The sequence below is a fragment of the Oncorhynchus nerka genome, linkage group LG23, assembly GCF_034236695.1.
Source record: "Oncorhynchus nerka isolate Pitt River linkage group LG23, Oner_Uvic_2.0, whole genome shotgun sequence".
Taxonomy (NCBI): domain Eukaryota; kingdom Metazoa; phylum Chordata; class Actinopteri; order Salmoniformes; family Salmonidae; genus Oncorhynchus; species Oncorhynchus nerka.
Genome location: NC_088418.1, coordinates 5397520 through 5424817, shown reverse-complemented (window position 1 = coordinate 5424817; position 27298 = coordinate 5397520). Strand labels below are relative to the sequence as shown.

The following is a 27298-nucleotide window of genomic DNA, read 5'->3' as shown; positions in this document are numbered from 1 at the left end:
CCAGGTTTCCTCAGGCGGCGCTTGGCATTCCAGGCCAAAGTGTTCAATCTTGGTTTCATCAGACCATCCTTACTCCTTCCCCTTGGTCCAAGTCCCTACGAGTGTAATTCCCTCCTTACTCCTTCCCCTTGGCCCAAGTCCCTACGAGTGTAATTCCCTCCCTTACTCCTTCCCCTTGTTCCAAGTCCCCTACGAGTGTAATTCCCTCCTTACTCCTTCCCCTTTGTCCAAGTCCCTACGAGTGTAATTCCTCCTTACTCCTTCCCCTTGGTCCAAGTCCCTACGAGTGTAATTCCCTCCTTACTCCTTCCCCTTGGTCCAAGTCCCTACGAGTGTAATTCCTCCTTACTCCTTCCCCTTGGTCCAAGTCCCTACGAGTGTAATTCCCTCCTTACTCCTTCCTTGGTCCAAGTCCCTACGAGTGTAATTCCTCCTTACTCCTTCCCCTTGGTCCAAGTCCCTACGAGTGTAAATCCTCCTTACTCCTTCCCCTTGGTCCAAGTCCCTACGAGTGTAATTCCCTCCTTACTCCTTCCCTTGGTCCAAGTCCCTAATGTCAGAAAGGTCCTGGACAGATGGAGGCACTGTAGTAGTGGAGCTTCTAACATATTGTTTCTAACATCTAAGCATTTTGGGGAGAAGAGGTCGGGAGAGGGGACCGTGGGTTCGAGCATTATGGTGTTTTACCACATGTTCTTGGACCAAGGTGAGTGGCAGTTCAATAATTTGTTCATTCAAATGCAGAGGATGATTCGTACAATATCTATGAAATATGGTCCACGCACCATCCAGGAGATTAACAGATTTATAGCTCCTCAAATATATTGGTGTGTTCTGCCGCATGTTTTGGCCAAACTGATTGGCAGTTCACTAATGTCCAGTTCATTCCTGCATACAATTACAGTGCCTTCAGAGAGTATTCATACCGTGTGACTCATTACACATTTTGTGTTACAGCCCGAATTCAAAATGGATTAAAAAATATATATATAAATTCACCCCATCTACACATATTTCCCAAAATAAAACATTTAAAAAAATGTTAAAACATTTGTTGGAATTAAAAAATGAAAATCTGATTTACATAAGTATTCACACACAAGTCAATACATGTTAGAATTACCTTCGGCAGCAATTACAGCTGTGAGTCTTTCTGGTAAATCTTTAAACTGTGAGTCTTTCTGGTAAATCTTTAAACTGTGAGTCTTTCTGGTAAATCTTTAAACTGTGAGTCTTTCTGGTAAATCTTTAAACTGTGAGTCTTTCTGGTAAGTCTTTAAGAGCTTTGCACAGCTGGATTCTACAAAATGTGTACTTTATTCTTTAAAACATTCTTAAAGCTCTGTCAAGTTGGTTGTTGATTATGTTAACCATTTTTCAATTCTTGCATGTGTTCTGGAGAGCTGAGAGCATGCGTTCTGGAGAGCTGAGTGCATGTGTTCTGGAGAGCTGAGTGCATGTGTTCTGGAGAGCTGAGAGCATGTGTTTCTGGAGCATGTGTTCTGGAGCTGCATGTGTTCTGGAGAGCTGAGTGCATGCGTTCTGGAGAGCTGAGAGCATGTGTTCTGGAGAGCTGAGAGCATGCATTCTGGAGAGCTGAGTGCATGTGTTCTGGAGAGCTGAGAGCATGCATTCTGGAGAGCTGAGTGCATGTGTTCTGAGTGCATGTGTTACTTCCGGCGCCGACTGAGATGGCCGCCTCGCTGAGATGGTCGCGTTCTAGGAAACTATGCAGTTTTTTGTTTTTTACGTGTTATTTCTTACATTAGTACCCCAGGTCATCTTAGGTTTCATTACATACAGTCGAAGAACTACTGAATATAAGATCAGCGCCAACTCACCATCAGTACGACCAAGAATATGTTTTCCGCACGCCGAATCCGGTGTTCTGCCTTACAAACAGGACAACGGAATGGATCGCATGCAGCGACCCAAGGAACGACTCCGAAAAAGAGGGAAACGAGGCGGTGTTCTGGTCAGACTCCGAAAAAAGGGCACATCGCGCACCACTCCCCAGCATTCTTCTTGCCAATGTCCAGTCTCTTGACAACAAGGTTGACGAAATCCGAGCAAGGGTAGCATTCCAGAGGGACATCAGAGACTGCAACGTTCTCTGCTTCACAGAAACATGGCTTACTGGGAAGACGCTATCCGAGGCGGTGCAGCCAACAGGTTTCTCCACGCATCGCGCCGACAGAAACAAACATCTTTCTGGTAAGAAGAGTGGCGGGGCGTATGCCTCATGACTAACGAGACATGGTGTGATGAAGGAAACATACAGGAACTCAAATCCTTCTGTTCACCTGATTTAGAATTCCTCACAATCAAATGTAGACCGCATTATCTTCCAAGAGAATTCTCTCGATTATAATCACAGCCGTATATATCCCCCAAGCAGACACATCGATGGCTCTGAACGAACTTTATTTAACTCTTTGCAAACTGGAAACCATTTATCCGGAGGCTGCATTCATTGTAGCTGGGGATTTTAACAAAGCTAATCTGAAAACAAGACTCCTAAATTTTACCAGCATATCGATTGCGCAACCAGGGGTGGTAAAACCTTGGATCATTGTTACTCTAACTTCGCGACGCATATAAGGCCCTGCCCCGCCCCCTTTCGGAAAAGCTGACCACGACTCCATTTTGCTGATCCCTGCCTACAGGCAGAAACTAAAACAAGAGGCTCCCACGCTGAGGTCTGTCCAACGCTGGTCAGACCAAGCTGACTCCACACTCCAAGACTGCTTCCATCACGTGGACTGGGACATGTTTCGTATTGCGTCAGATGGAAATATTGACGAATACGCTGATTCGGTGTGCGAGTTCATTAGAACGTGCGTCGAAGATGTCGTTCCCCATAGCAACGATAAAAACATTCCCAAACCAGAAACCGTGGATTGATGGCAGCATTCGCGTGAAACTGAAAGCGCGAACCACTGCTTTTTAATCAGGGCAAGGTGTCTGGTAATATGTCCGAATATAAACAATGCAGCTATTCCCTCCTCAAGGCTATTAAACAAGCTAAGCGTCAGTACAGAGACAAAGTGGAATCTCAATTCAATGGCTCAGACACAAGAGGCATGTGGCAGGGTCTACAGTCAATCACGGACTACAAGAAGAAACCCAGCCCAGTCACGGACCAGGATGTCTTGCTCCCAGGCAGACTAAATCACTTTTTTGCCCGCTTTGAGGACAATACAGTGCCACTGACACGGCCTGCAACGAAAACATGCGGTCTCTCCTTCACTGCAGCCGAGGTGAGTAAGACATTTAAACGTGTTAACCCCGCAAGGCTGCAGGCCCAGACGGCATCCCCAGCCGCGCCCTCAGAGCATGCGCAGACCAGCTGGCCGGTGTGTTTACGGACATATTCAATCAATCCCTATACCAGTCTGCTGTTCCCACATGCTTCAAGAGGGCCACCATTGTTCCTGTTCCCAAGAAAGCTAAGGTAACTGAGCTAAACGACTACCGCCCGTAGCACTCACTTCCGTCATCATGAAGTGCTTTGAGAGACTAGTCAAGGACCATATCACCTCCACCCTACCTGACACCCTAGACCCACTCCAATTTGCTTACCGCCCAAATAGGTCCACAGACGATGCAATCTCAACCACACTGCACACTGCCCTAACCCACCTGGACAAGAGGAATACCTATGTGAGAATGCTGTTCATCGACTACAGCTCGGCATTCAATACCATAGTACCCTCCAAGCTCGTCATCAAGCTCGAGACCCTGGGTCTCGACCCCGCCCTGTGCAACTGGGTACTGGACTTCCTTGACGGGCCGCCCACAGGTGGTGAGGGTAGGCAACAACATCTCCTCCCCGCTGATCCTCAACACGGGGGCCCCACAAGGGTGCGTTCTGAGCCCTCTCCTGTACTCCCTGTTCACCCACGACTGCGTGGCCATGCACGCCTCCAACTCAATCATCAAGTTTGCGGACGACACAACAGTGGTAGGCTTGATTACCAACAACGACGAGACGGCCTACAGGGAGGAGGTGAGGGCCCTCGGAGTGTGGTGTCAGGAAAATAACCTCACACTCAACGTCAACAAAACTAAGGAGATGATTGTGGACTTCAGGAAACAGCAGAGGAACACCCCCTATCCACATCGATGGATCAGTAGTGGAGAGGGTAGCAAGTTTTAAGTTCCTCGGCATACACATCACAGACAAACTGAATTGGTCCACTCACACTGACAGCGTCGTGAAGAAGGCGCAGCAGCGCCTCTTCAACCTCAGGAGGCTGAAGAAATTCGGCTTGTCACCAAAAGCACTCACAAACTTCTACAGATGCACAATCGAGAGCATCCTGGCGGGCTGTATCACCGCCTGGTACGGCAACTGCTCCGCCCTCAACCGTAAGGCTCTCCAGAGGGTAGTGAGGTCTGCACAACGCATCACCGGGGCAAACTACCTGCCCTCCAGGACACCTACACCACCCGATGTTACAGGAAGGCCATAAAGATCATCAAGGACATCAACCACCCCGAACCACTGCCTGTTCACCCGCTATCATCCAGAAGGCGAGGTCAGTACAGGTGCATCAAAGCTGGGACCGAGAGACTGAAAAACAGCTTCTATCTCAAGGCCATCAGATTGTTAAACAGCAATCACTAACATTGAGTGGCTGCTGCCAACACACTGTCATTGACACTGACCCAACTCCAGCCACTTTAATAATGGGAATTGATGGGAAATGATGTAAATATATCACTAGCCACTTTAAACAATGCTACCTTATATAATGTTACTTACCCTACATTATTCATCTCATATGCATATGTATATACTGTACTCTAGATCATCGACTGCATTCTTATGTCACTAGCCACTTTAACTATGCCACTTTGTTTACTTTGTCTACATACTCATCTCATATGTATATACTGTACTCGATACCATCTACTGTATGCTGCTCTGTACCATCACTCATTCATATATCCTTATGTACATATTCCTTATCCCCTTACACTGTGTATAAGACAGTAGTTTTGGAATTGTTAGTTAGATTACTTGTTGGTTATCACTGCATTGTCGGAACTAGAAGCACAAGCATTTCGCTACACTCGCATTAACATCTGCTAACCATGTGTATGTGACAAATAAAATTTGATTTGATTTGAGAGCTGAGAGCATGTATTCTGGAGAGCTGAGAGCATGCGTTCTGGAGAGCTGAGAGCATGTGTTCTGGAGACCTGAGAGCATGTGTTCTGGAGAGCTGAGAGCATGTGTTCTGGAGAGCTGAGTGCATGCGTTCTGGAGAGCTGAGAGCATGTGTTCTGGAGAGCTGAGAGCATGCATTCTGGAGAGCTGAGTGCATGTGTTCTGGAGAGCTGAGAGCATGCATTCTGGAGAGCTGAGTGCATGTGTTCTGGAAGACTGAGAGCATGCATTCTGGAGAGCTGAGTGCATGTGTTTTGGAGAGCTGAGAGCATGCATTCTGGAGAGCTGAGTGCATGTGTTCTGGAGAGCTGAGAGCATGCATTCTGGAGAGCTGAGTGCATGTGTTCTGGAGAGCTGAGAGCATGCATTCTGGAGAGCTGAGTGCATGTGTTTTGGAGAGCTGAGAGCATGCGTTCTGGAGAGCTGAGAGCATGCGTTCTGGAGAGCTGAGAGCATGTGTTCTGGAGAGCTGAGAGCATGAGTTCTGGAGAGTTGAGAGCATGTGTTCTGGAGAGCTGAGAGCATGTGTTCTGGAGAGCTCAGAGCATGTGTTCTGGAGAGCTGAGAGCATTTGTTCTGGAGAGAGAGGCGCCTATAAGCCATCTTCGCCACACACCACTACCACTTCTTCTTGTCTGAACATTTAAATGATACTCTTCACAAATACTTTAGATGCTGTTCAACGACAGCCGCAACTCAATAGTCAGCTAGAGGCCTTTTGCCAAGACTTCCTCATATACCACGTCTCTCCTGCTCTACTGGGTTTTTTCCCCTGTCAACTTTCTTTCGTTGTCCAGAAGCCAAAACCACAATGTTAGTCATAGTAGCAACGCATCATAGGTATCCCCTTTCCCCTTTTTAACAAGGTACACACCTCTGTCCATTTCAACCGTTTCAACAGCACGCCAATTGAAATCAATTGGCCTACCTTATCTCAGAATGAGCACGAGTTGCCAATTCCTTATACTGTATATAATTGTGTTTTATACTTATTGCACATTTGTTTTTATAAAAACACAGACTAGACAGCTAGTATAACAGTCTGACTACAATGCTGCTAGTGGTACGTGGTATTATAAAACACAGACACAGACTAGACAGCTAGTTTAACAGTCTGACTACAATGCTGCTAGTGGTACGTGGTATTATAAAACACAGACTAGACAGCTAGTATAACAGTCTGACTACAATGCTGCTAGTGGTACGTGGTATTATAAAACACAGACTAGACAGCTAATACTAGACAGCTAGTATAACAGTCTGACTACAATGCTGCTAGTGGTACGTGGTACCGTAATACCGCACACTACAAATTGAGCTTTAATTTTCCAGAATCAATGTTCATTGATACTCCTGTTTTAGTTGTGTCTGCTTTTGGCAAAATGTAAGTAGTTGAGACATAAAACATAAACAGGTTAACGTCTCCTCTATCACAGTACAATAATGTCTCAATGTGTTTCAGTGTCCATATGAACGATTCTGTTGGACCAAACCTCAAATCGCCTTTTTTTGTTTTTGTTTTGAGTGGCAGTAGGGAGGGGCTTGGTGTATAAGTGGGAATCTGAGCACAGCCCACAGTCCTTAGGCACGGCCTGCGGTAGTTACTTAAGGCCTACAAGCGGACAAACACAAAAAATGCAAATAAAAAACCCAATTCTTGCGATATTTGGAATATCACGCTAAAACATACATTCAAATTAATTCTATATATCGCCCACCCCTAGCACCACGTGGTGTGTATATCAGCATCATGACTGATTGAGCGTATGAGACAGACATACTGTGGTATTGAGCACCACGTGGTGTGTATATCAACATCATGCATCGAAGCAGCACTGCACCCTCTTCATTCCCATTCAGCACCTTCCATCAGCCTCTGCGTCAAATAACATTGAATACATTCACTTCCTCAACCACACAGGCTCAAAGCCCAGGTCCAGTCAAGAGGCACGTGGAGGACATCATTGCAATCTGACTGGCTCGCTGTCTGGCTGCGTCATCGGCATCTGTTCTCTTTTGAAGCTAGAATGTTGAATCAGCCGGGCCTGTATACTAATCTGTATTCCAACTATGGCTCATTCAGTTCTTTTGAACGGAAGGAGAGTGAGATTGTGGAGTCATTACTCAGCACAAGCCCTGAGTCCCTTCAGTTTCCTCAATCAAGTGGCAATTATGTCACTACACACATTTATCGGATTAAACCGGGGTCAGCCATGTAAAATGGATCTCTGCCGCCGAACCCAGTCATCATCACTTGTCCATTAGATTCTAGAATGTCAAGTAATCTAAGTCATCATCACTTGTCCACTAGATTCTAGAATGTCAAGTAATCCAAGTCATCATCACTTGTCCACTAGATTCTAGAATGTCAAGTATTCTAAGTCATCATCACTTGTCCACTAGATTCTAGAATGACAAGTAATCCAAGTCATCATCACTTGTTCACTAGATTCTAGAATGTCAAGTAATCCAAGTCATCATCACTTGTCCACTAGATTCTAGAATGTCAAGTATTCTAAGTCATCATCACTTGTCCACTAGATTCTAGAGTGCCAAGTAACCCCAGTCATCATCACTTGTCCACTAGATTCTAGAATGTCAAGTAATCCAAGTCATCATTCCTCATCCATTAGATCTAGAACGCCAAATAACTATTCCACCTTCACAACATAACCCACTCTGTCCCAGTCCCAAGCTTGACGACCAGTGTTGTGTAAAGTCACCAACACCCCTGGGGATAACCAGGTCCCAGATCTGTTTGTTCGGTCTTGCCAAATCCTATGGTCAGCATAAACAGATCTGGGACCAGGCCACTCCTGGGAAACAGTAGCAGGGGGATTTTCAAGCCTTTATAGGTAACTGACTATCACAGCTTATTGTGAAATAGACATGAATTACTTAGTCCACTACACACATTTATTCACAATGCATTTCCTGTGTATTACATTATTTTCTTTCTTAATTCGTGTACATTACACAAATTCCAATTTGTTGTGGCTAACGTTAGCTAGCTAGGTTAACTGGGTGGTTAACTTTAGCTAGGCTAGGGGTTAAGTTTAAGTAATATGGTAGCTAAGTAGCTAAAAAGTAATTTGTTGTTGCTAATTCGTTCAAATGCTAAAGTTAGTCCATGACGTGATTTGAACATACAACGTTTCAGTTGTGTTAAAAGTTTTGGTTTTTCCATTTATGTTTTGAGGTTGGACTTTTAGCATGAGTAGCACGTTAGCATGTACGACGCACCTCGTTAGTCAGTATCAGTATCATTTCACCTGTGCTGGCCTATGTGATATTTAAGAGTGGCTGGCCCAGTGCTCCAGTTGTCTTGAGATGTTGAGGGTCAACACCTTACATTGGCGCTCCCCTATTTGATTTCTAGAAAAACATTCCTTTGTCTGATCTTCCCTGTTTCCATTTTGTTCAAGTTTTTGGTTTGCTTCCTTTCTTGAAGTTTGGGGTGGGTTGTTCTTTAGTTTGCCTCTTCTTGGGCAAATTTAATGGTGGTTGTCTTTTAGGTTCTAGTAGTCAACTTTCAGTGGACAACCCCATGAGTGTCTATCAGAACCCCTCCTAAAACACCACCTGTTTCATTTAGGTTTCTGTTAGTTCCCCCTTCTGTTTAAGTGACATTTTGGATTTTCTTTTGCTGGGGAACATAACATTTGATTGACGGTCGCAATAGGGTTAGCTAACATGCTAGCTAAGAAGTTAAAGGTTAGGGTTAGCTAACATGCTAGTTCAATAGTTAAAGGTTAGGGTTAGCTAACATTCTAGCTAAGTAGTTAAAGGTTAGGGTTTGCTAACATGCTAGCTAAGTAGTTAAAGTTTAGTGTTAGCTGACATGCTAGTTCAGTAGTTAAATATTGAGTTGTTGCTAAAATTCTAAAGTTGTTCTTGACGTGATTCGAACACACAACAAAATGGGATGCTAGACAGCCGCGTTATACACCCACCCATCCTCCATGACCAACCTCACTCCGATTGTTTCTGTCTTAAGTAACCTACGGTCTTCATCTGTGACTGAAATTCACTGAAAAAGTTAATTGTTTGTGTGCCTGGCACAAATTTCCAATAAGCAATTTGTGTTTATTTCACAGTGTTGAAATTGAGGAACTTAGGTTAGGTGAAACTTGGAACATTGTTATACTCCAGAAGAATAGTATATATATAGTATAGTATAGTATAGTATATATATAGTATAGTATAGTATATATATAGTATACTATATATATAGTATAGTATAGTATAGTATATATATATATAGTATAGTATAGTATATATATAGTATAGTATAGTATAGTATATATATAGTATAGTATAGTATATAGTATAGTATAGTATAGTATATATATAGTATAGTATAGTATAGTATAGTATAGTATATATATATAGTATAGTATAGTATATATATATATAGTATAGTATAGTATATATATAGTATAGTATAGTATAGTATATATAGTATAGTATAGTATATATATAGTATAGTATAGTATAGTATACATATAGTATAGTATATAGTATAGTATATATATATATAGTATAGTATATATATAGTATAGTATAGTATATATATATAGTATAGTATATATATAGTATAGTATATATATATAGTATAGTATATATAGTATAGTATAGTATATATATAGTATAGTATATATATAGTATAGTATAGTATAGTATATATAGTAGTATAGTATAGTATATATATAGTATAGTATATATATATATAGTATAGTATAGTATAGTATAGTATAGTATAGTATAGTATAGTATATATATAGTATAGTATAGTATATATATAGTATAGTATAGTATATATAGTATAGTATAGTATAGTATAGTATATATAGTATAGTATATATATATATAGTATAGTATAGTATATATATAGTATAGTATAGTATAGTATATATATAGTATAGTATAGTATATATATAGTATAGTATAGTATAGTATAGTATAGTATATATATAGTATAGTATAGTATATATATAGTATAGTATAGTATAGTATAGTATATATATAGTATAGTATAGTATAGTATAGTATATATATAGTATAGTATAGTATAGTATATAAAGGAGTGAAAGAGATTGTTTTTTTTTTTTACATCAGAAGATAATGATTCTCTGTAGGAGACAGATGGCTTTGGGATGTTTTGGGTGGACGGGAGGAAGTCACAGGATTGCTATAGGGGAAGTGTATGGATATCTGTGGATTTAGGCGAAGGAGGGGTGAAGGTCAGGTCAGATCCCCTGAAGGGAGAGATTGTTCATTACCCTCTTCCTGTCAAACTATATGATGTTGTTGGAGAGGAGGAGGGCCTAAAATGGAGAATATAAATACTTGTGATGGTGGAAACCCTTTGGGAACAATTATACTTGGTTCTCTAGTGTCCGTGAGTTATTTACTCTGACAAATTAGAACCTAACAACAGTATATTTGTGATGTTGGGTTGGTTGTAATTGAACGAGCGTGACTCTGCGGTAGCTACGTCTTCAAAGTTGTAAAACAACAAGAGTTAAGTTAATCATTTCTCTCTCTAACACTGTGTGCGTGCAGGTGATGAGACCCTCTAAAAAAACCAACATACGAGTTGTGGGTGTGTCTAGGCTTGGCCCCTCACTGGCCAATCAGAATGTGCTCCAAATACATGGTTGCTTCAGGTTGTGTAGTATTTACAGTCTTTTATGTATTGCCTTGGAATGAAGTCCAATTCCAAAGTTACTTAACCTTTGTTTAACTAGGCAAGTCAGTTAAGAACAAATTCTTATTTTCAATGGCAGCCTAGGAACAGTGAGTTAACTGCCTTGTTCAGGGGAAGAACGACAGATTTGTACCATGTCAGCTCGGGGGTTTGAACTTGCAACCTTCTGGTTACTAGTCCAACGCTCTAACCACTAGGCTACCTGCTGTCCCTACACTCTAACCACTAGGGTACCTACCATCCCTACACTCTAACCACTAGGCTACCTGCCGTCCCTACACTCTAACCACTAGGCTACCTGCCGTCCCTACACTCTAACCACTAGGCTACCCTGCCGCCTCGTTAGACCTTTATAGTTTGTTAAATGGCTTACAGGAACAACATGTAGACCCATTCTATCTTTGCTAAATAGGGAAACTTGAACCCATTTGTAATCCACATTGTTTTAAGTTATTGCATGGTTTCAATGGTTTCAATAGCATTCGCACTGATATAGGGACTAGGCCTACTGTAAATTGCATTATGGCTGAGCATGGACATGCCAAACATAGTCAATAAACAATATTCATTGTTATTGATTGAGGCCAAAGAGAACAAATAATTATAATCAAATTCTAAAAACAAAACAACTTGTTTTAAATGGGCCATGTACTTACAGGCTCCATACTTTCTCCCCGTGGGGGGAAATAATATTAAAACACACTATGGAGGGTTTTTACACACATCCAAAACGAGACCTGCCTAGTTAAAATAATGTGGTCCTGCCTAGTTAAAATAATGTGGACCTGCCTGACTAAAATAATGTGGTCCTGCCTGACTAAAATAATGTGTGCCTGCCTAGTTAAAATAATGTGTTCCTGCCTGACTAAAATAATGTGGTCCTGCCTAACTAAAATAATGTGGGCCTGCCTGGTTAAAATAATGTAGCCCTGCCTGATTAAAATAATGTGGTCCTGCCTGGTTAAAATAATGTGGACCTGCCTGGTTAAAATAATGTAGCCCTACATGGTTAAAATAATGTGTTCCTGCCTGACTAAAATAATGTGGTCCTGCCTAACTAAAATAATGTGGTCCTGCCTGTTAAAATAATGTGGCCCTGTCTGGTTAAAATAATGTGGTCCTGCATGATTAAAATAATGTGGTCCTGCCTGATTAAAATAATGTGGTCCTGCCTGATTAAAATAATGTGGTCCTGCCTTCAATGCAGAGATAAAAAAGAGAATGTCAGCTCATTGTTTTACTCCACTCAAACCTGGTATTTTAATAAAGCTTTGGTGATTAAGATTTATTTCCAAGCGGTCTCAGGAGCCAAACCCTTCATCCACAGTCTTGTCTACTTTGTTAATGATTTGGGGGCAGATTAAAAAAAAGAGGAGAGGAGGCTATGCTTGGTTTATAATCAAATAAAACAAAATGGGGAGAAAAAAAAACCACGTTGTTTTTTAAATGTTTCTAAACAGGAAGTATCCAGGCACCAAAAGGACCTTAGGCTTCTCTTGTACCATGTTCATATGGGCGGTGTGCATCACAGCTGGATAGGCTGTGTTTCCATTCAAAAAATGTAGCGTTACCGCTTAAACCAGCTTTTGGTTGGTCTTAAATATCACTTTTGGATCATGTTTTTAAAGATACTGAGCACAAAGCGAGCTGGTAAAACGAGAAGGTGAATTGCAGTTTAGTTGTTGCAGCTTTAAAGATAATATCCTGCAATTCTATAAAATGTTTCCATGAGGCAGAGAAAACTTTGCGGTTTTAAAGCGTATGTTTAAAAAATAATTGTATTAATACAATTAATAATTGGTGTACTACTGTGGATACCAATATCCCTGTGAGCCTCCCAGGCCCATGTTGCCCAGAGTTAAGAACAGAAATGGCAGATTAATAATATTGTATTGTATTACACCCTCAACTTATTCCACAGATCCCTTGGCCAAAATATGTTTTGTTAGTAATATTCATTACAAATAAGTGTTTGTTATTTATTGTTTGTAATCCTCCACATACAACACTCGTTCTGCCAGTGACATTCTGCTGCAGGTCCCCAAAACACACACATCACTGGGTCAGTTCGCTGCCGCTAGCGACTGGAACGAGCTGCAACAAACACTCAAACTGGACAGTTTTCTCTCAATCTCTTCATTCAAAGACCTTGTGTGATGTATTTTTGTCTTTACCTTCTTTTACCTAGAGTATAATTCACATTTGTTAGGGCCCTCCCGAGTGGAGCAGCGGTCTAAGGCACTGCATCGCAGAGCTAGAGGCGACACTACAGACCGGGTTCGACCCTGGGCTGTATCACAACCGGCTGTGTTCGGGAGTCCCACATTGCGACGCACAATTGGCCCAGTGTCATCCAGGTTAGGGGAGGGTTTGGCGGGTTTGGTTAGGGGAGGGCTTTACTTGGCTCATTACGCTCTAGCGACTCCTTGTGGCGGGCCGGGCGCCTGTAGGCTGACCTCGGTCGTCAAGTGAACGGTGTTTCGTCCCAACACATTGATGCGGCTGGCTTCCGGGTTAAGCGGGTAGGTGTTAAGAAGAACGGTTTGGCGGGTTCCAGAGGACGCGTGACTCGGCGTTCACCTTTCCCGACGCCGTTGGGGAGTTGCAGCGATGAGACAAGATGAAAATTGTGGAGGAAAAAGGGGGTAACATAAAAAATATATTTAAAAAAATACCTTTCACATTTGTTGACAATTCAATTAAATATCAACCAAATATGGATGTCGATTTTACGTTACGTCAGGTTTTGGCCCTAAGGGAAGGTATTTAGAGTTCATTCTTACAGCCTGACTGGTTTAAGAGCTGTAAGATTGAGCGACGAAACAACTCAGACAATTAACCCTTCTTATACATACAATTTAGAATGATGCTTTTATCCAGAATGTCTTCCAGGGAGTATAAACATTTGATATACGTGACTCCGGTAGGAACTGAAAGGAACTGAACCCGTGACCCCAGTGGGAACTGAACCCGTGACCCCAGTGGGAACTGAACCCGTGACCCCAGTGGGAACTGAACCCGTGACCCCAGTGGGAACTGAACCCGTGAACCCAGTGGGAACTGAACCCGTGACCCCAGTGGGAACTGAACCCGTGAACCCAGTGGGAACTGAACCCGTGACCCCAGTGGGAACTGAACCCGTGACCCCAGTGGGAACTGAACCCACTAGGGTCACCCCTAGTGTTGCTGACGCCAAGCTTTCACCAACACACACACACACACACACACACAAATCTTCCCTCCACATCCCCTCTGCTAGCCTCTAACACTACGTTATATCCATGTGACCTAATTTAAGTCTGTTTCGTGATGTTACAGTACAACCATGATAGTGTTTTCTCTCCACATACAGTGGATGGGCCCCTGGGTAATGATCCAAGCGTGTTCTTCATACTGTACATAATTTAACACAGATTAAATAATTCATTCATCGTTGCAGCCGCTACCAAGTTAATTAAAGATTCTGTTTAAGTTGATGAAAAAGATAAATGAGATGAAAGAGATGTGTGTCCCAAATGAAACCCTATTCTCTATATGAAGCAATATCATTGACCAGAACCCATAGTTGCACGTACTCTTCTATTCCAAATAAGCAAGACTTGGAAGGGCTCACCCATCTTGCCTGTGTCCCAAATGGAATTTTATACCATATGGGCCTTGGTCAAAATTAGTGCACTATATAGAGACTAGAGTGCCATAGGGCTCTGGTCAAAAGTAGTGCACTATATAGGGAATAGGTTGCCATAGGACTCTGGTCTAAAGTAGTGCACTATATAGGGAATAGGGTGCCATTTGGGACACATTCAATTTAATGGTCAATCTTTTGGCTGTCATCACAGAACTATGCACTTAGAGAGTATGTAGTCTCTGTTATGTAAGTGGTAGGTTATAGAATCTTAGGTAAGTGGTAGGTTATAGAATCCTATGTAAGTGGTAGGTAATAGAATCTTAGGTAAGTGGTAGGTTATAGAATCTTAGGTAAGTGGTAGGTTATAGAATCTTAGGAAGTGGTAGGTTATAGAATCTTAGGTAAGTGGTAGGTAATAGAATCTTAGGTAAGTGGTAGGTTAAAGAATCTTAGGTAAGTGGTAGGTTATATAATCGTATGTAAGTGGTAGGTAATAGAATCTTAGGGAAGTGGTAGGTAATAGAATCTTAGGTAAGTGGTAGGTTATAGAATCTTAGGTAAGTGGTAGGTTATAGAATCTTAGGTAAGTGGTAGGTAATAGAATCTTAGGTAAGTGGTAGGTAATAGAATCTTAGGTAAGTGGTAGGTTATAGAATCTTAGGTAAGTGGTAGGTAATAGAATCTTAGGTAAGTGGTAGGTTATAGAATATTATGTAAGTGGTATGATATATTATCTTAAGTGGTAGGTTGTAGAATGGTATGTAATTGGTAGATTCTATAATCTTATGTAAGTGGTAAGTTATGTGTATATATATTTATTTAGGATCCCCATTAGTTCCTGCCAAGGCATCAGCTACTCTTCCTGGGGTTTATTATGGATCCCCTTTAGTTCTGCCAAGGCAGCAGCTGCTCTTCCTGGGGTTTATTATGGATCCCCATTAGTTCCTGCCAAGGCAGCAGCACTCTTCCTGGGGTTTATTATGGATCCCCATTAGTTCCTGCCAAGGCAGCAGCTACTCTTCCTGGGGTTTATTATGGATCCCCATTAGTTCCTGCCAAGGCAGCAGCAGCTATTCTTCCTGGGGTTTATTATGGATCCCCATTAGTTCCTGCCAAGGCAGCAGCAGCTACTCTTCCTGGGGTTTATTATGGATCCCCATTAGTTCCTGCCAAGGCAGCAGCTATTTTTCCTGGGGTTTATTATGGATCCCCAGTAGTTCCTGCCAAGGCAGCATCTATTCTTCCTGTGGTTTATTATGGATCCCCATTAGTTCCTGCCAAGGCAGCAGCTATTTTTCCTGGGGTTTATTATGGATCCCCATTAGTTCCTGCCAAGGCAGCATCTATTCTTCCTGTGGTTTATTATGGATCCATATTAGTTCCTGCCAAGGCAGCAGCTACTCTTCCTGGGCCACTCAAGGACATTCAGAGACTTGTCCTGAAGCCATTCCTGCGTTGTCTTTGCTGTGTGCTTAGGATTGTTAACCTATTGGAAGGTGAACGTGCGCCCAGTCTTTCACCATAGGGATGGTGTCAGGTTTCCTCCACACGTGACGCTCGGCATTCAGTCCAAAGAGTTAAATCTTGGTTTCATTAGACCAGAGAATCTTGTGTCTCGAGGTCTGAGAGTCTTTTGGTGCCTTTTGATAAACTCCAAATGGGCTGTCATGTGCCTATTATTTACATAAAAATTCAGACCCTTTGCTATGAGACTCGAAATTGAGATCAGGTGCATCCTGCTTCCATTGATCATCCTTGAAATGTTTCTACAACTTGATTGGAGTCCACCTGTGGTACATTCAATTGATTGAACATGATTTGGAAAGGCACACACCTGTCTATATAAGGTCCCACAGTTGACAGAGCATGTCAGAGCAAAAACCAAGCCATGCAGTTGAAGGAATTGTCCAAAGAGCTCTGAGACAGGATTGTGTCGAGGCACAGATCTGGGGAAGGGTACCAAAAAATGTCTGCATCATTAAAGGTCCCCAAGAACACAGTGGCCTCCATCATTCTTAAAAGGAAGAAGTTTGGAACCACCAAGACTCTTCCTAGAGCTGGCTGCCCAGCCAAACTGAGCAATTGGGGGAGAAGGGCCTTGGTCAGAGAGGTGACCAAGAACCCGATGGTCATTCTGACAGAACTCCAGAGTTCCTCTCTGAAGATGGTTGTCCTTCTGGAAGGTTCTCCCGTCTCTGCAGCACTCCACCAATCAGGCCTTTATAGTAAAGTGGTCAGACGTGCCTTCTACTGAGGAGTGGCTTCCATGACAGCCTGCTTGGAGTTTGCCAAAAGGCACCTAAAGACTCTCAGAACATGTGAAACAAGAGTCTCTGGTCTGATGAAACCAAGATTGAACTCTTTGGCCCGAATGCCAAGCATCACATCTGGAAGAAACCTGGCACCATCCCTACGGTGAAGCATGGTGGTGGCAGCATCATGCTGTGTGGATGTTCTTCAGCGGCAAGGACTGGGAGACTAGTCAGGATTGAGGGAAAGATGAACGGAGCAAAGTACAGAGAGATACTTGATGAAAACCTGCTTCAGAGCACTCAGGACCTCAGACTGGGGCGAAGGTTCACCTTCCAACAAGACAATGACCCTAAGCACACAGCCAAGACAACGCAGGTGTGGCTTCGGGACAAGTCTCTGAATATCCTTGAATGGCCCAGCCAGAGCCCGGACTTGAACCTGATCAAACATATCTGGAGAGACCTGAAAATAGCTATGCATCGACGCTCCCCATCCAACCTGAGAGAGCTTGAGAGGATCTGCAGAGAAGAATGGGAGAAACTCCCCAAATACAGGTGTGCCAAGCTTGTAGCATCATACCCAAGAAAACTCTCTTGGAGTTTGTAACGATGAGACAGCCTGTAGGGAGGTCAGAGACCTGACAGCAACCTCTCCCTCAACTTGATCAAGACAGATGATTGTGGACTAAAGGAAAAGGAGGACCAAGCACAACCAACGGGGCTGTAGTGGAGCAGGTTGAGATCTTCAAGCTCCTTGGTGTCCACATCACCAACAAACTAACATGGTCCAAGCACACCAAGACAGTTGTGAAGAGGGCAGAACAAAACCTATTCGCCCCTCAGGAGACTGAAAATATTTGGCATGGGTCCTCAGATCCTCAAAAAGTTCTACAGCTGCACCATCGAGAGCATCCTGGTTGCAACAACTGCAAGGCACAACAAAGGGTTGTGCGTACGGCCCAGTACATCACCGGTGCCTCTATACCAGGCGGTGTCAAAGGCCCTAAAAAGACTCCAGCAACCCTAGTCATAGACTGTGCTCTCTGCCACCGCACGGCAAGCGGTAGCGGAGCGCCAAGTCTAGGTCCAAGAGGCTTTTAAGCAGCTTCTACCCACAAGCCATAAGACTCCTGGGCAGCTAATCAAATGGCTACCCAGACTATTTACAACCCCCCCCCCCCACACTGCTGCTACTATCTTATTATCTTATTATTATTATGGTCACTTTAACAACTCTACCTACATGTACATATTATCTAAATTGCCTCGACACCAGACTTGGACTTCCCCCTGTATATAGCCTCCACATTGACTCTGTACTGGTACCCCCTGTATATAGCCTCCACATTGACTCTGTACCGTAACACCCTGTAATTAGCCTCCACATTGACTCTGTACCGGTACCCCCTGTATATAGCCTCCACATTGACTCTGTACCGGTACCCCCTGTATATAGCCTCCACATTGACTCTGTACCGGTACCCCCTGTATATAGCCTCCACATTGACTCTGTACCGTAATACCCTGTATATAGCCTCCACATTGACTCTGTACCGTAATACCCTGTATATAGCCTCCACATTGACTCTGTACCGGTACCCCCTGTATATAGCCTCCACATGGACTCTGTACCGTAATACCCTGTATATAGCCTCCACATTGACTCTGTACCGTAATACCCTGTATATAGCCTCCACATTGACTCTGTACCGGTACACCCTGTATATAGCCTCCACATTGACTCTATACCAGTACCCCCTGTATATAGCCTCCACGTGGACTCTGGACCGGTACCCCCTGTATATAGCCTCTACATTGACTCTGTACCGGTAACCCCTGTATATAGCCTCCACATTGACTCTGTACCGGTAACCCCTGTATATAGCCTCCACATTGACTCTGTACCGGTAACCCCTGTATATAGCCTCCACATTGACTCTGTACCGGTAACCCCTGTATATAGTCTCTACATTGACTCTGTACCGGTAACCCCTGTATATAGCCTCCACATTGACTCTGTACCGTAATACCCTGTATATAGCCTCCACATTGACTCTGTACCGGTAACCCCTGTATATAGTCTCTACATTGACTCTGTACCGGTACCACCTGTATATAGCCTCCACATTGACTCTGTACCGTAACACCCTGTATATAGCCTCCACATTGACTCTGTACCGTAATACCCTGTATATAGCCTCCACATTGACTCTGTACCGGTAACCCCTGTATATAGTCTCTACATTGACTCTGTACCGGTACTCCCTGTATATAGTCACACATTGACTCTCTACCGTAATACCCTGTATATAGCCTCCACATTGACTCTGTACCGGTAACCCCTGTATATAGTCTCTACATTGACTCTGTACCGGTACTCCCTGTATATAGTCACACATTGACTCTCTACCGTAATACCCTGTATATAGCCTCCACATTGACTCTGTACCGGTAACCCCTGTATATAGTCTCTACATTGACTCTGTACCGGTACTCCCTGTATATAGTCACACATTGACTCTCTACCGTAATACCCTGTATATAGCCTCCACATTGACTCTGTACCGTAATACCCTGTATATAGTCACACATTGACTCTCTACCGTAATACCCTGTATATAGCCTCCACATTGACTCTGTACCGTAATACCCTGTATATAGCCTCCACATTGACTCTGTACCGTAATACCCTGTATATAGCCTCCACATTGACTCTGTACCGTAATACCCTGTATATAGCCTCCACATTGACTCTGTACCGTAATACCCTGTATATAGCCTCCACATTGACTCTGTACCGGTACCCCCTGTATATAGCCTCCACATTGACTCTGTACCGTAATACCCTGTATATAGCCTCCACATTGACTCTGTACCGGTACCCCCTGTATATAGTCACGCTATTGTCATTTACTGCTGCTCTTTATTTATGTTATTCTTATCTCTTAATTTGTTTTTTGTTTGTTGGTATTTTCTTAACTGTTGGTTAAGGGCTTGTAAGTAAGCATTTACCTGTGAGGTCTACTACACCTGTTGTATTCAGCATTTACCTGTGAGGTCTACTACACCTGTTGTATTCAGCATTTCATGGTAAGGTCTACTACACCTGTTGTATTCAGCATTTCACGGTAAGGTCTACTACACCTGCTGTATTCAGCATTTCACTGTGAGGTCTACTACACCTGTTGTATTCAGCATTTACCTGTGAGGTCTACTACACCTGTTGTATTCAGAATTTCACGGTAAGGTCTACTACACCTGTTGTATTCAGCATTTCACTGTCAGGTCTACTACACCTGTTGTATTCAGCATTTCACGGTAAGGTCTACTACACCTGTTGTATTCAGCATTTACCTGTAAGGTCTACTACACCTGTTGTATTCATCATTTCACTGTAAGGTCTACTACACCTGTTGTATTCAGCATTTCACTGTAAGGTCTACTACACCTGTTGTATTCAGCATTTCACTTAAGGTCTACTACACCTGCTGTATTCAGCATTTCACTGTAAGGTCTACTACACCTGTTGTATTCAGCATTTCACTGTAAGGTCTACTACACCTGTTGTATTCAGCATTTCACTGTACGGTCTACTACACCTGTTGTATTCAGCATTTCACTGTAAGGTCTACTACACCTGTTGTATTCAGCATTTCACTGTGAGGTCTACTACACCTGTTGTATTCAGCATTTCACTGTAAGGTATACTATACCTGTTGTATTCAGCATTTCACTGTAAGGTCTACTACACCTGTTGTATTCAGCATTTCACTGTACAGTCTACTACACCTGTTGTATTCAGCATTTCACTGTAAGGTCTACTACACCTGTTGTATTCAGCATTTCACTGTGAGGTCTACTACACCTGTTGTATTCAGCATTTCACTGTGAGGTCTACTACACCTGTTGTATTCAGCATTTCACTGTAAGGTCTACTACACCTGTTGTATTCAGCATTTCACTGTGAGGTCTACTACACCTGTTGTATTCAGCATTTCACTGTAAGGTCTACTACACCTGTTGTATTCAGCATTTCACTGTAAGGTCTACTACACCTGTTGTATTCAGCATTTCACTGTAAGGTCTACTACACCTGTTGTATTCAGCATTTCACTGTACGGTCTACTACACCTGTTGTATTCAGCATTTCACTGTAAGGTCTACTACACCTGTTGTATTCAGCATTTCACTGTACGGTCTACTACACCTGTTGTATTCAGCATTTCACTGTACGGTCTACTACACCTGTTGTATTCAGCATTTCACTGTACGGTCTGATACACCTGTTGTATTCAGCATTTCACTGTGAGGTCTACTACACCTGTTGTATTCAGCATTTCACTGTACGGTCTGATACACCTGTTGTATTCAGCATTTCACTGTGAGGTCTACTACACCTGTTGTATTCAGCATTTCACTGTAAGGTCTACTACACCTGTTGTATTCAGCATTTCACTGTACGGTCTGATACACCTGTTGTATTCAGCATTTCACTGTGAGGTCTACTACACCTGTTGTATTCAGCATTTCACTGTACGGTCTACTACACCTGTTGTATTCAGCATTTCACTGTGAGGTCTGCTACACCTGTTGTATTCATCATTTCACTGTGAGGTCTACTACACCTGTTGTATTCAGCATTTCACTGTGAGGTCTACTACACCTGTTGTAGTCAGCATTTCACTGTACGGTCTGCTACACCTGTTGTATTCAGCATTTCACTGTAAGGTCTACTACACCTGTTGTATTCAGCATTTCACTGTGAGGTCTACTACACCTGTTGTATTCAGCATTTCACTGTAAGGTCTACCTACACCTGTTGTATTCAGCATTTCACTGTGAGGTCTACTACACCTGTTGTATTCAGCATTTCACTGTACGGTCTACTACACCTGTTGTATTCAGCATTTCACTGTACGGTCTACTACACCTGTTGTATTCAGCATTTCACTGTGAGGTCTACAACACCTGTTTTATTCAGCATTTCACTGTAAGGTCTACTACACCTGTTGTATTCAGCATTTCACTGTAAGGTCTACTACACCTGTTGTATTCAGCATTTCACTGTAAGGTCTACTACACCTGTTGTATTCAGCATTTCACTGTACGGTCTACTACACCTGTTGTATTCAGCATTTCACTGTAAGGTCTACTACACCTGTTGTATTCAGCATTTCACTGTACGGTCTACTACACCTGTTGTATTCAGCATTTCACTGTGAGGTCTACTACACCTGTTGTATTCAGCATTTCACTGTGAGGTCTACTACACCTGTTGTATTCAGCATTTCACTGTGAGGTCTACTACAACTGTTGTATTCAGCATTTCACTGTAAGGTCTACTACACCTGTTGTATTCAGCATTTCACTGTGAGGTCTACTACACCTGTTGTATTCAGCATTTCACTGTGAGGTCTACTACACCTGTTGTATTCAGCATTTCACTGTAAGGTCTACTACACCTGTTGTATTCAGCATTTCACTGTGAGGTCTACTACACCTGTTGTATTCAGCATTTCACTGTAAGGTCTACTACACCTGTTGTATTCAGCATTTCACTGTAAGGTCTACTACACCTGTTGTATTCAGCATTTCACTGTACGGTCTGATACACCTGTTGTATTCAGCATTTCACTGTGAGGTCTACTACACATGTTGTATTCAGCATTTCACTGTACGGTCTGATACACCTGTTGTATTCAGCATTTCACTGTGAGGTCTACTACACCTGTTGTATTCAGCATTTCACTGTAAGGTCTACTACACCTGTTGTATTCAGCATTTCACTGTACGGTCTGATACACCTGTTGTATTCAGCATTTCACTGTGAGGTCTACTACACCTGTTGTATTCAGCATTTCACTGTACGGTCTACTACACCTGTTGTATTCAGCATTTCACTGTGAGGTCTGCTACACCTGTTGTATTCATCATTTCACTGTGAGGTCTACTACACCTGTTGTATTCAGCATTTCACTGTGAGGTCTACTACACCTGTTGTAGTCAGCATTTCACTGTACGGTCTGCTACACCTGTTGTATTCAGCATTTCACTGTAAGGTCTACTACACCTGTTGTATTCAGCATTTCACTGTACGGTCTACTACACCTGTTGTATTCAGCATTTCACTGTGAGGTCTACTACACCTGTTGTATTCAGCATTTCACTGTGAGGTCTACTACACCTGTTGTATTCAGCATTTCACTGTACGGTCTACTACACCTGTTGTATTCAGCATTTCACTGTGAGGTCTGCTACACCTGTTGTATTCATCATTTCACTGTGAGGTCTACTACACCTGTTGTATTCAGCATTTCACTGTGAGGTCTACTACACCTGTTGTAGTCAGCATTTCACTGTATGGTCTGCTACACCTGTTGTATTCAGCATTTCACTGTAAGGTCTACTACACCTGTTGTATTCAGCATTTCACTGTACGGTCTACTACACCTGTTGTATTCAGCATTTCACTGTGAGGTCTACAACACCTGTTGTATTCAGCATTTCACTGTAAGGTCTACTACACCTGTTGTATTCAGCATTTCACTGTAAGGTCTACTACACCTGTTGTATTCAGCATTTCACTGTAAGGTCTACTACACCTGTTGTATTCAGCATTTCACTGTACGGTCTACTACACCTGTTGTATTCAGCATTTCACTGTGAGGTCTACTACACCTGTTGTATTCAGCATTTCACTGTGAGGTCTACTACACCTGTTGTATTCAGCATTTCACTGTAAGGTCTACCTACACCTGTTGTATTCAGCATTTCACTGTGAGGTCTACTACACCTGTTGTATTCAGCATTTCACTGTACGGTCTACTACACCTGTTGTATTCAGCATTTCACTGTGAGGTCTACTACACCTGTTGTATTCAGCATTTCACTGTGAGGTCTACAACACCTGTTGTATTCAGCATTTCACTGTACGGTCTACTACACCTGTTGTATTCAGCATTTCACTGTACGGTCTACTACACCTGTTGTATTCAGCATTTCACTGTACGGTCTACTACACCTGTTGTATTCAGCATTTCACTGTGAGGTCTACAACACCTGTTGTATTCAGCATTTCACTGTAAGGTCTACTACACCTGTTGTATTCAGCATTTCACTGTAAGGTCTACTACACCTGTTGTATTCAGCATTTCACTGTGAGGTCTACTACACCTGTTGTATTCAGCATTTCACTGTACGGTCTGATACACCTGTTGTATTCAGCATTTCACTGTGAGGTCTACTACACCTGTTGTATTCAGCATTTCACTGTAAGGTCTACTACACCTGTTGTATTCAGCATTTCACTGTACGGTCTGATACACCTGTTGTATTCAGCATTTCACTGTGAGGTCTACTACACCTGTTGTATTCAGCATTTCACTGTACGGTCTACTACACCTGTTGTATTCAGCATTTCACTGTGAGGTCTGCTACACCTGTTGTATTCATCATTTCACTGTGAGGTCTACTACACCTGTTGTATTCAGCATTTCACTGTGAGGTCTACTACACCTGTTGTAGTCAGCATTTCACTGTACGGTCTGCTACACCTGTTGTATTCAGCATTTCACTGTAAGGTCTACTACACCTGTTGTATTCAGCATTTCACTGTGAGGTCTACTACACCTGTTGTATTCAGCATTTCACTGTAAGGTCTACCTACACCTGTTGTATTCAGCATTTCACTGTGAGGTCTACTACACCTGTTGTATTCAGCATTTCACTGTAAGGTCTACTACACCTGTTGTATTCAGCATTTCACTGTGAGGTCTACTACACCTGTTGTATTCAGCATTTCACTGTACGGTCTGATACACCTGTTGTATTCAGCATTTCACTGTGAGGTCTACTACACCTGTTGTATTCAGCATTTCACTGTACGGTCTGATACACCTGTTGTATTCAGCATTTCACTGTGAGGTCTACTACACCTGTTGTATTCAGCATTTCACTGTAAGGTCTACTACACCTGTTGTATTCAGCATTTCACTGTACGGTCTGATACACCTGTTGTATTCAGCATTTCACTGTGAGGTCTACTACACCTGTTGTATTCAGCATTTCACTGTACGGTCTACTACACCTGTTGTATTCAGCATTTCACTGTGAGGTCTGCTACACCTGTTGTATTCATCATTTCACTGTGAGGTCTACTACACCTGTTGTATTCAGCATTTCACTGTGAGGTCTACTACACCTGTTGTAGTCAGCATTTCACTGTACGGTCTGCTACACCTGTTGTATTCAGCATTTCACTGTAAGGTCTACTACACCTGTTGTATTCAGCATTTCACTGTACGGTCTACTACACCTGTTGTATTCAGCATTTCACTGTGAGGTCTACAACACCTGTTGTATTCAGCATTTCACTGTAAGGTCTACTACACCTGTTGTATTCAGCATTTCACTGTAAGGTCTACTACACCTGTTGTATTCAGCATTTCACTGTAAGGTCTACTACACCTGTTGTATTCAGCATTTCACTGTACGGTCTACTACACCTGTTGTATTCAGCATTTCACTGTGAGGTCTACTACACCTGTTGTATTCAGCATTTCACTGTGAGGTCTACTACACCTGTTGTATTCAGCATTTCACTGTAAGGTCTACCTACACCTGTTGTATTCAGCATTTCACTGTGAGGTCTACTACACCTGTTGTATTCAGCATTTCACTGTACGGTCTACTACACCTGTTGTATTCAGCATTTCACTGTGAGGTCTACTACACCTGTTGTATTCAGCATTTCACTGTGAGGTCTACAACACCTGTTGTATTCAGCATTTCACTGTACGGTCTACTACACCTGTTGTATTCAGCATTTCACTGTACGGTCTACTACACCTGTTGTATTCAGCATTTCACTGTACGGTCTACTACACCTGTTGTATTCAGCATTTCACTGTGAGGTCTACAACACCTGTTGTATTCAGCATTTCACTGTAAGGTCTACTACACCTGTTGTATTCAGCATTTCACTGTAAGGTCTACTACACCTGTTGTATTCAGCATTTCACTGTAAGGTCTACTACACCTGTTGTATTCAGCATTTCACTGTGAGGTCTACTACACCTGTTGTATTCAGCATTTCACTGTACGGTCTGATACACCTGTTGTATTCAGCATTTCACTGTGAGGTCTACTACACCTGTTGTATTCAGCATTTCACTGTAAGGTCTACTACACCTGTTGTATTCAGCATTTCACTGTACGGTCTGATACACCTGTTGTATTCAGCATTTCACTGTGAGGTCTACTACACCTGTTGTATTCAGCATTTCACTGTACGGTCTACTACACCTGTTGTATTCAGCATTTCACTGTGAGGTCTGCTACACCTGTTGTATTCATCATTTCACTGTGAGGTCTACTACACCTGTTGTATTCAGCATTTCACTGTGAGGTCTACTACACCTGTTGTAGTCAGCATTTCACTGTACGGTCTGCTACACCTGTTGTATTCAGCATTTCACTGTAAGGTCTACTACACCTGTTGTATTCAGCATTTCACTGTGAGGTCTACTACACCTGTTGTATTCAGCATTTCACTGTAAGGTCTACCTACACCTGTTGTATTCAGCATTTCACTGTGAGGTCTACTACACCTGTTGTATTCAGCATTTCACTGTACGGTCTACTACACCTGTTGTATTCAGCATTTCACTGTGAGGTCTACTACACCTGTTGTATTCAGCATTTCACTGTGAGGTCTACAACACCTGTTGTATTCAGCATTTCACTGTACGGTCTACTACACCTGTTGTATTCAGCATTTCACTGTACGGTCTACTACACCTGTTGTATTCAGCATTTCACTGTACGGTCTACTACACCTGTTGTATTCAGCATTTCACTGTGAGGTCTACAACACCTGTTGTATTCAGCATTTCACTGTAAGGTCTACTACACCTGTTGTATTCAGCATTTCACTGTAAGGTCTACTACACCTGTTGTATTCAGCATTTCACTGTAAGGTCTACTACACCTGTTGTATTCAGCATTTCACTGTACGGTCTACTACACCTGTTGTATTCAGCATTTCACTGTGAGGTCTACTACACCTGTTGTATTCAGCATTTCACTGTACGGTCTACTACACCTGTTGTATTCAGCATTTCACTGTGAGGTCTACTACACCTGTTGTATTCAGCATTTCACTGTGAGGTCTACCTACACCTGTTGTATTCAGCATTTCACTGTGAGGTCTACTACACCTGTTGTATTCAGCATTTCACTGTAAGGTCTACCTACACCTGTTGTATTCAGCATTTCACTGTGAGGTCTACTACACCTGTTGTATTCAGCATTTCACTGTACGGTCTACTACACCTGTTGTATTCAGCATTTCACTGTGAGGTCTACTACACCTGTTGTATTCAGCATTTCACTGTGAGGTCTACAACACCTGTTGTATTCAGCATTTCACTGTACGGTCTACTACACCTGTTGTATTCAGCATTTCACTGTACGGTCTACTACACCTGTTGTATTCAGCATTTCACTGTACGGTCTACTACACCTGTTGTATT

The 27298-nt window shown here is 42.6% G+C and overlaps 1 protein-coding gene across 1 annotated transcript in view; it reads right to left on the bottom strand.

Moving 5' to 3' along the window:
* Nucleotides 1-27298, bottom strand: part of sptlc3 (serine palmitoyltransferase, long chain base subunit 3) — a 56074-nt gene that overhangs the window by 2857 nt on the left and 25919 nt on the right. Inside the window, exons 5-7 of the mRNA XM_065008447.1 lie at nucleotides 5589-5660; nucleotides 5209-5292; nucleotides 1389-1588 (exon numbers count right to left, since the gene is read on the bottom strand). Of these exons, the coding sequence (XP_064864519.1) occupies nucleotides 1389-1588; nucleotides 5209-5292; nucleotides 5589-5660 (356 nt within the window). The remainder of the gene's footprint in view (nucleotides 1-1388; nucleotides 1589-5208; nucleotides 5293-5588; nucleotides 5661-27298) is intronic.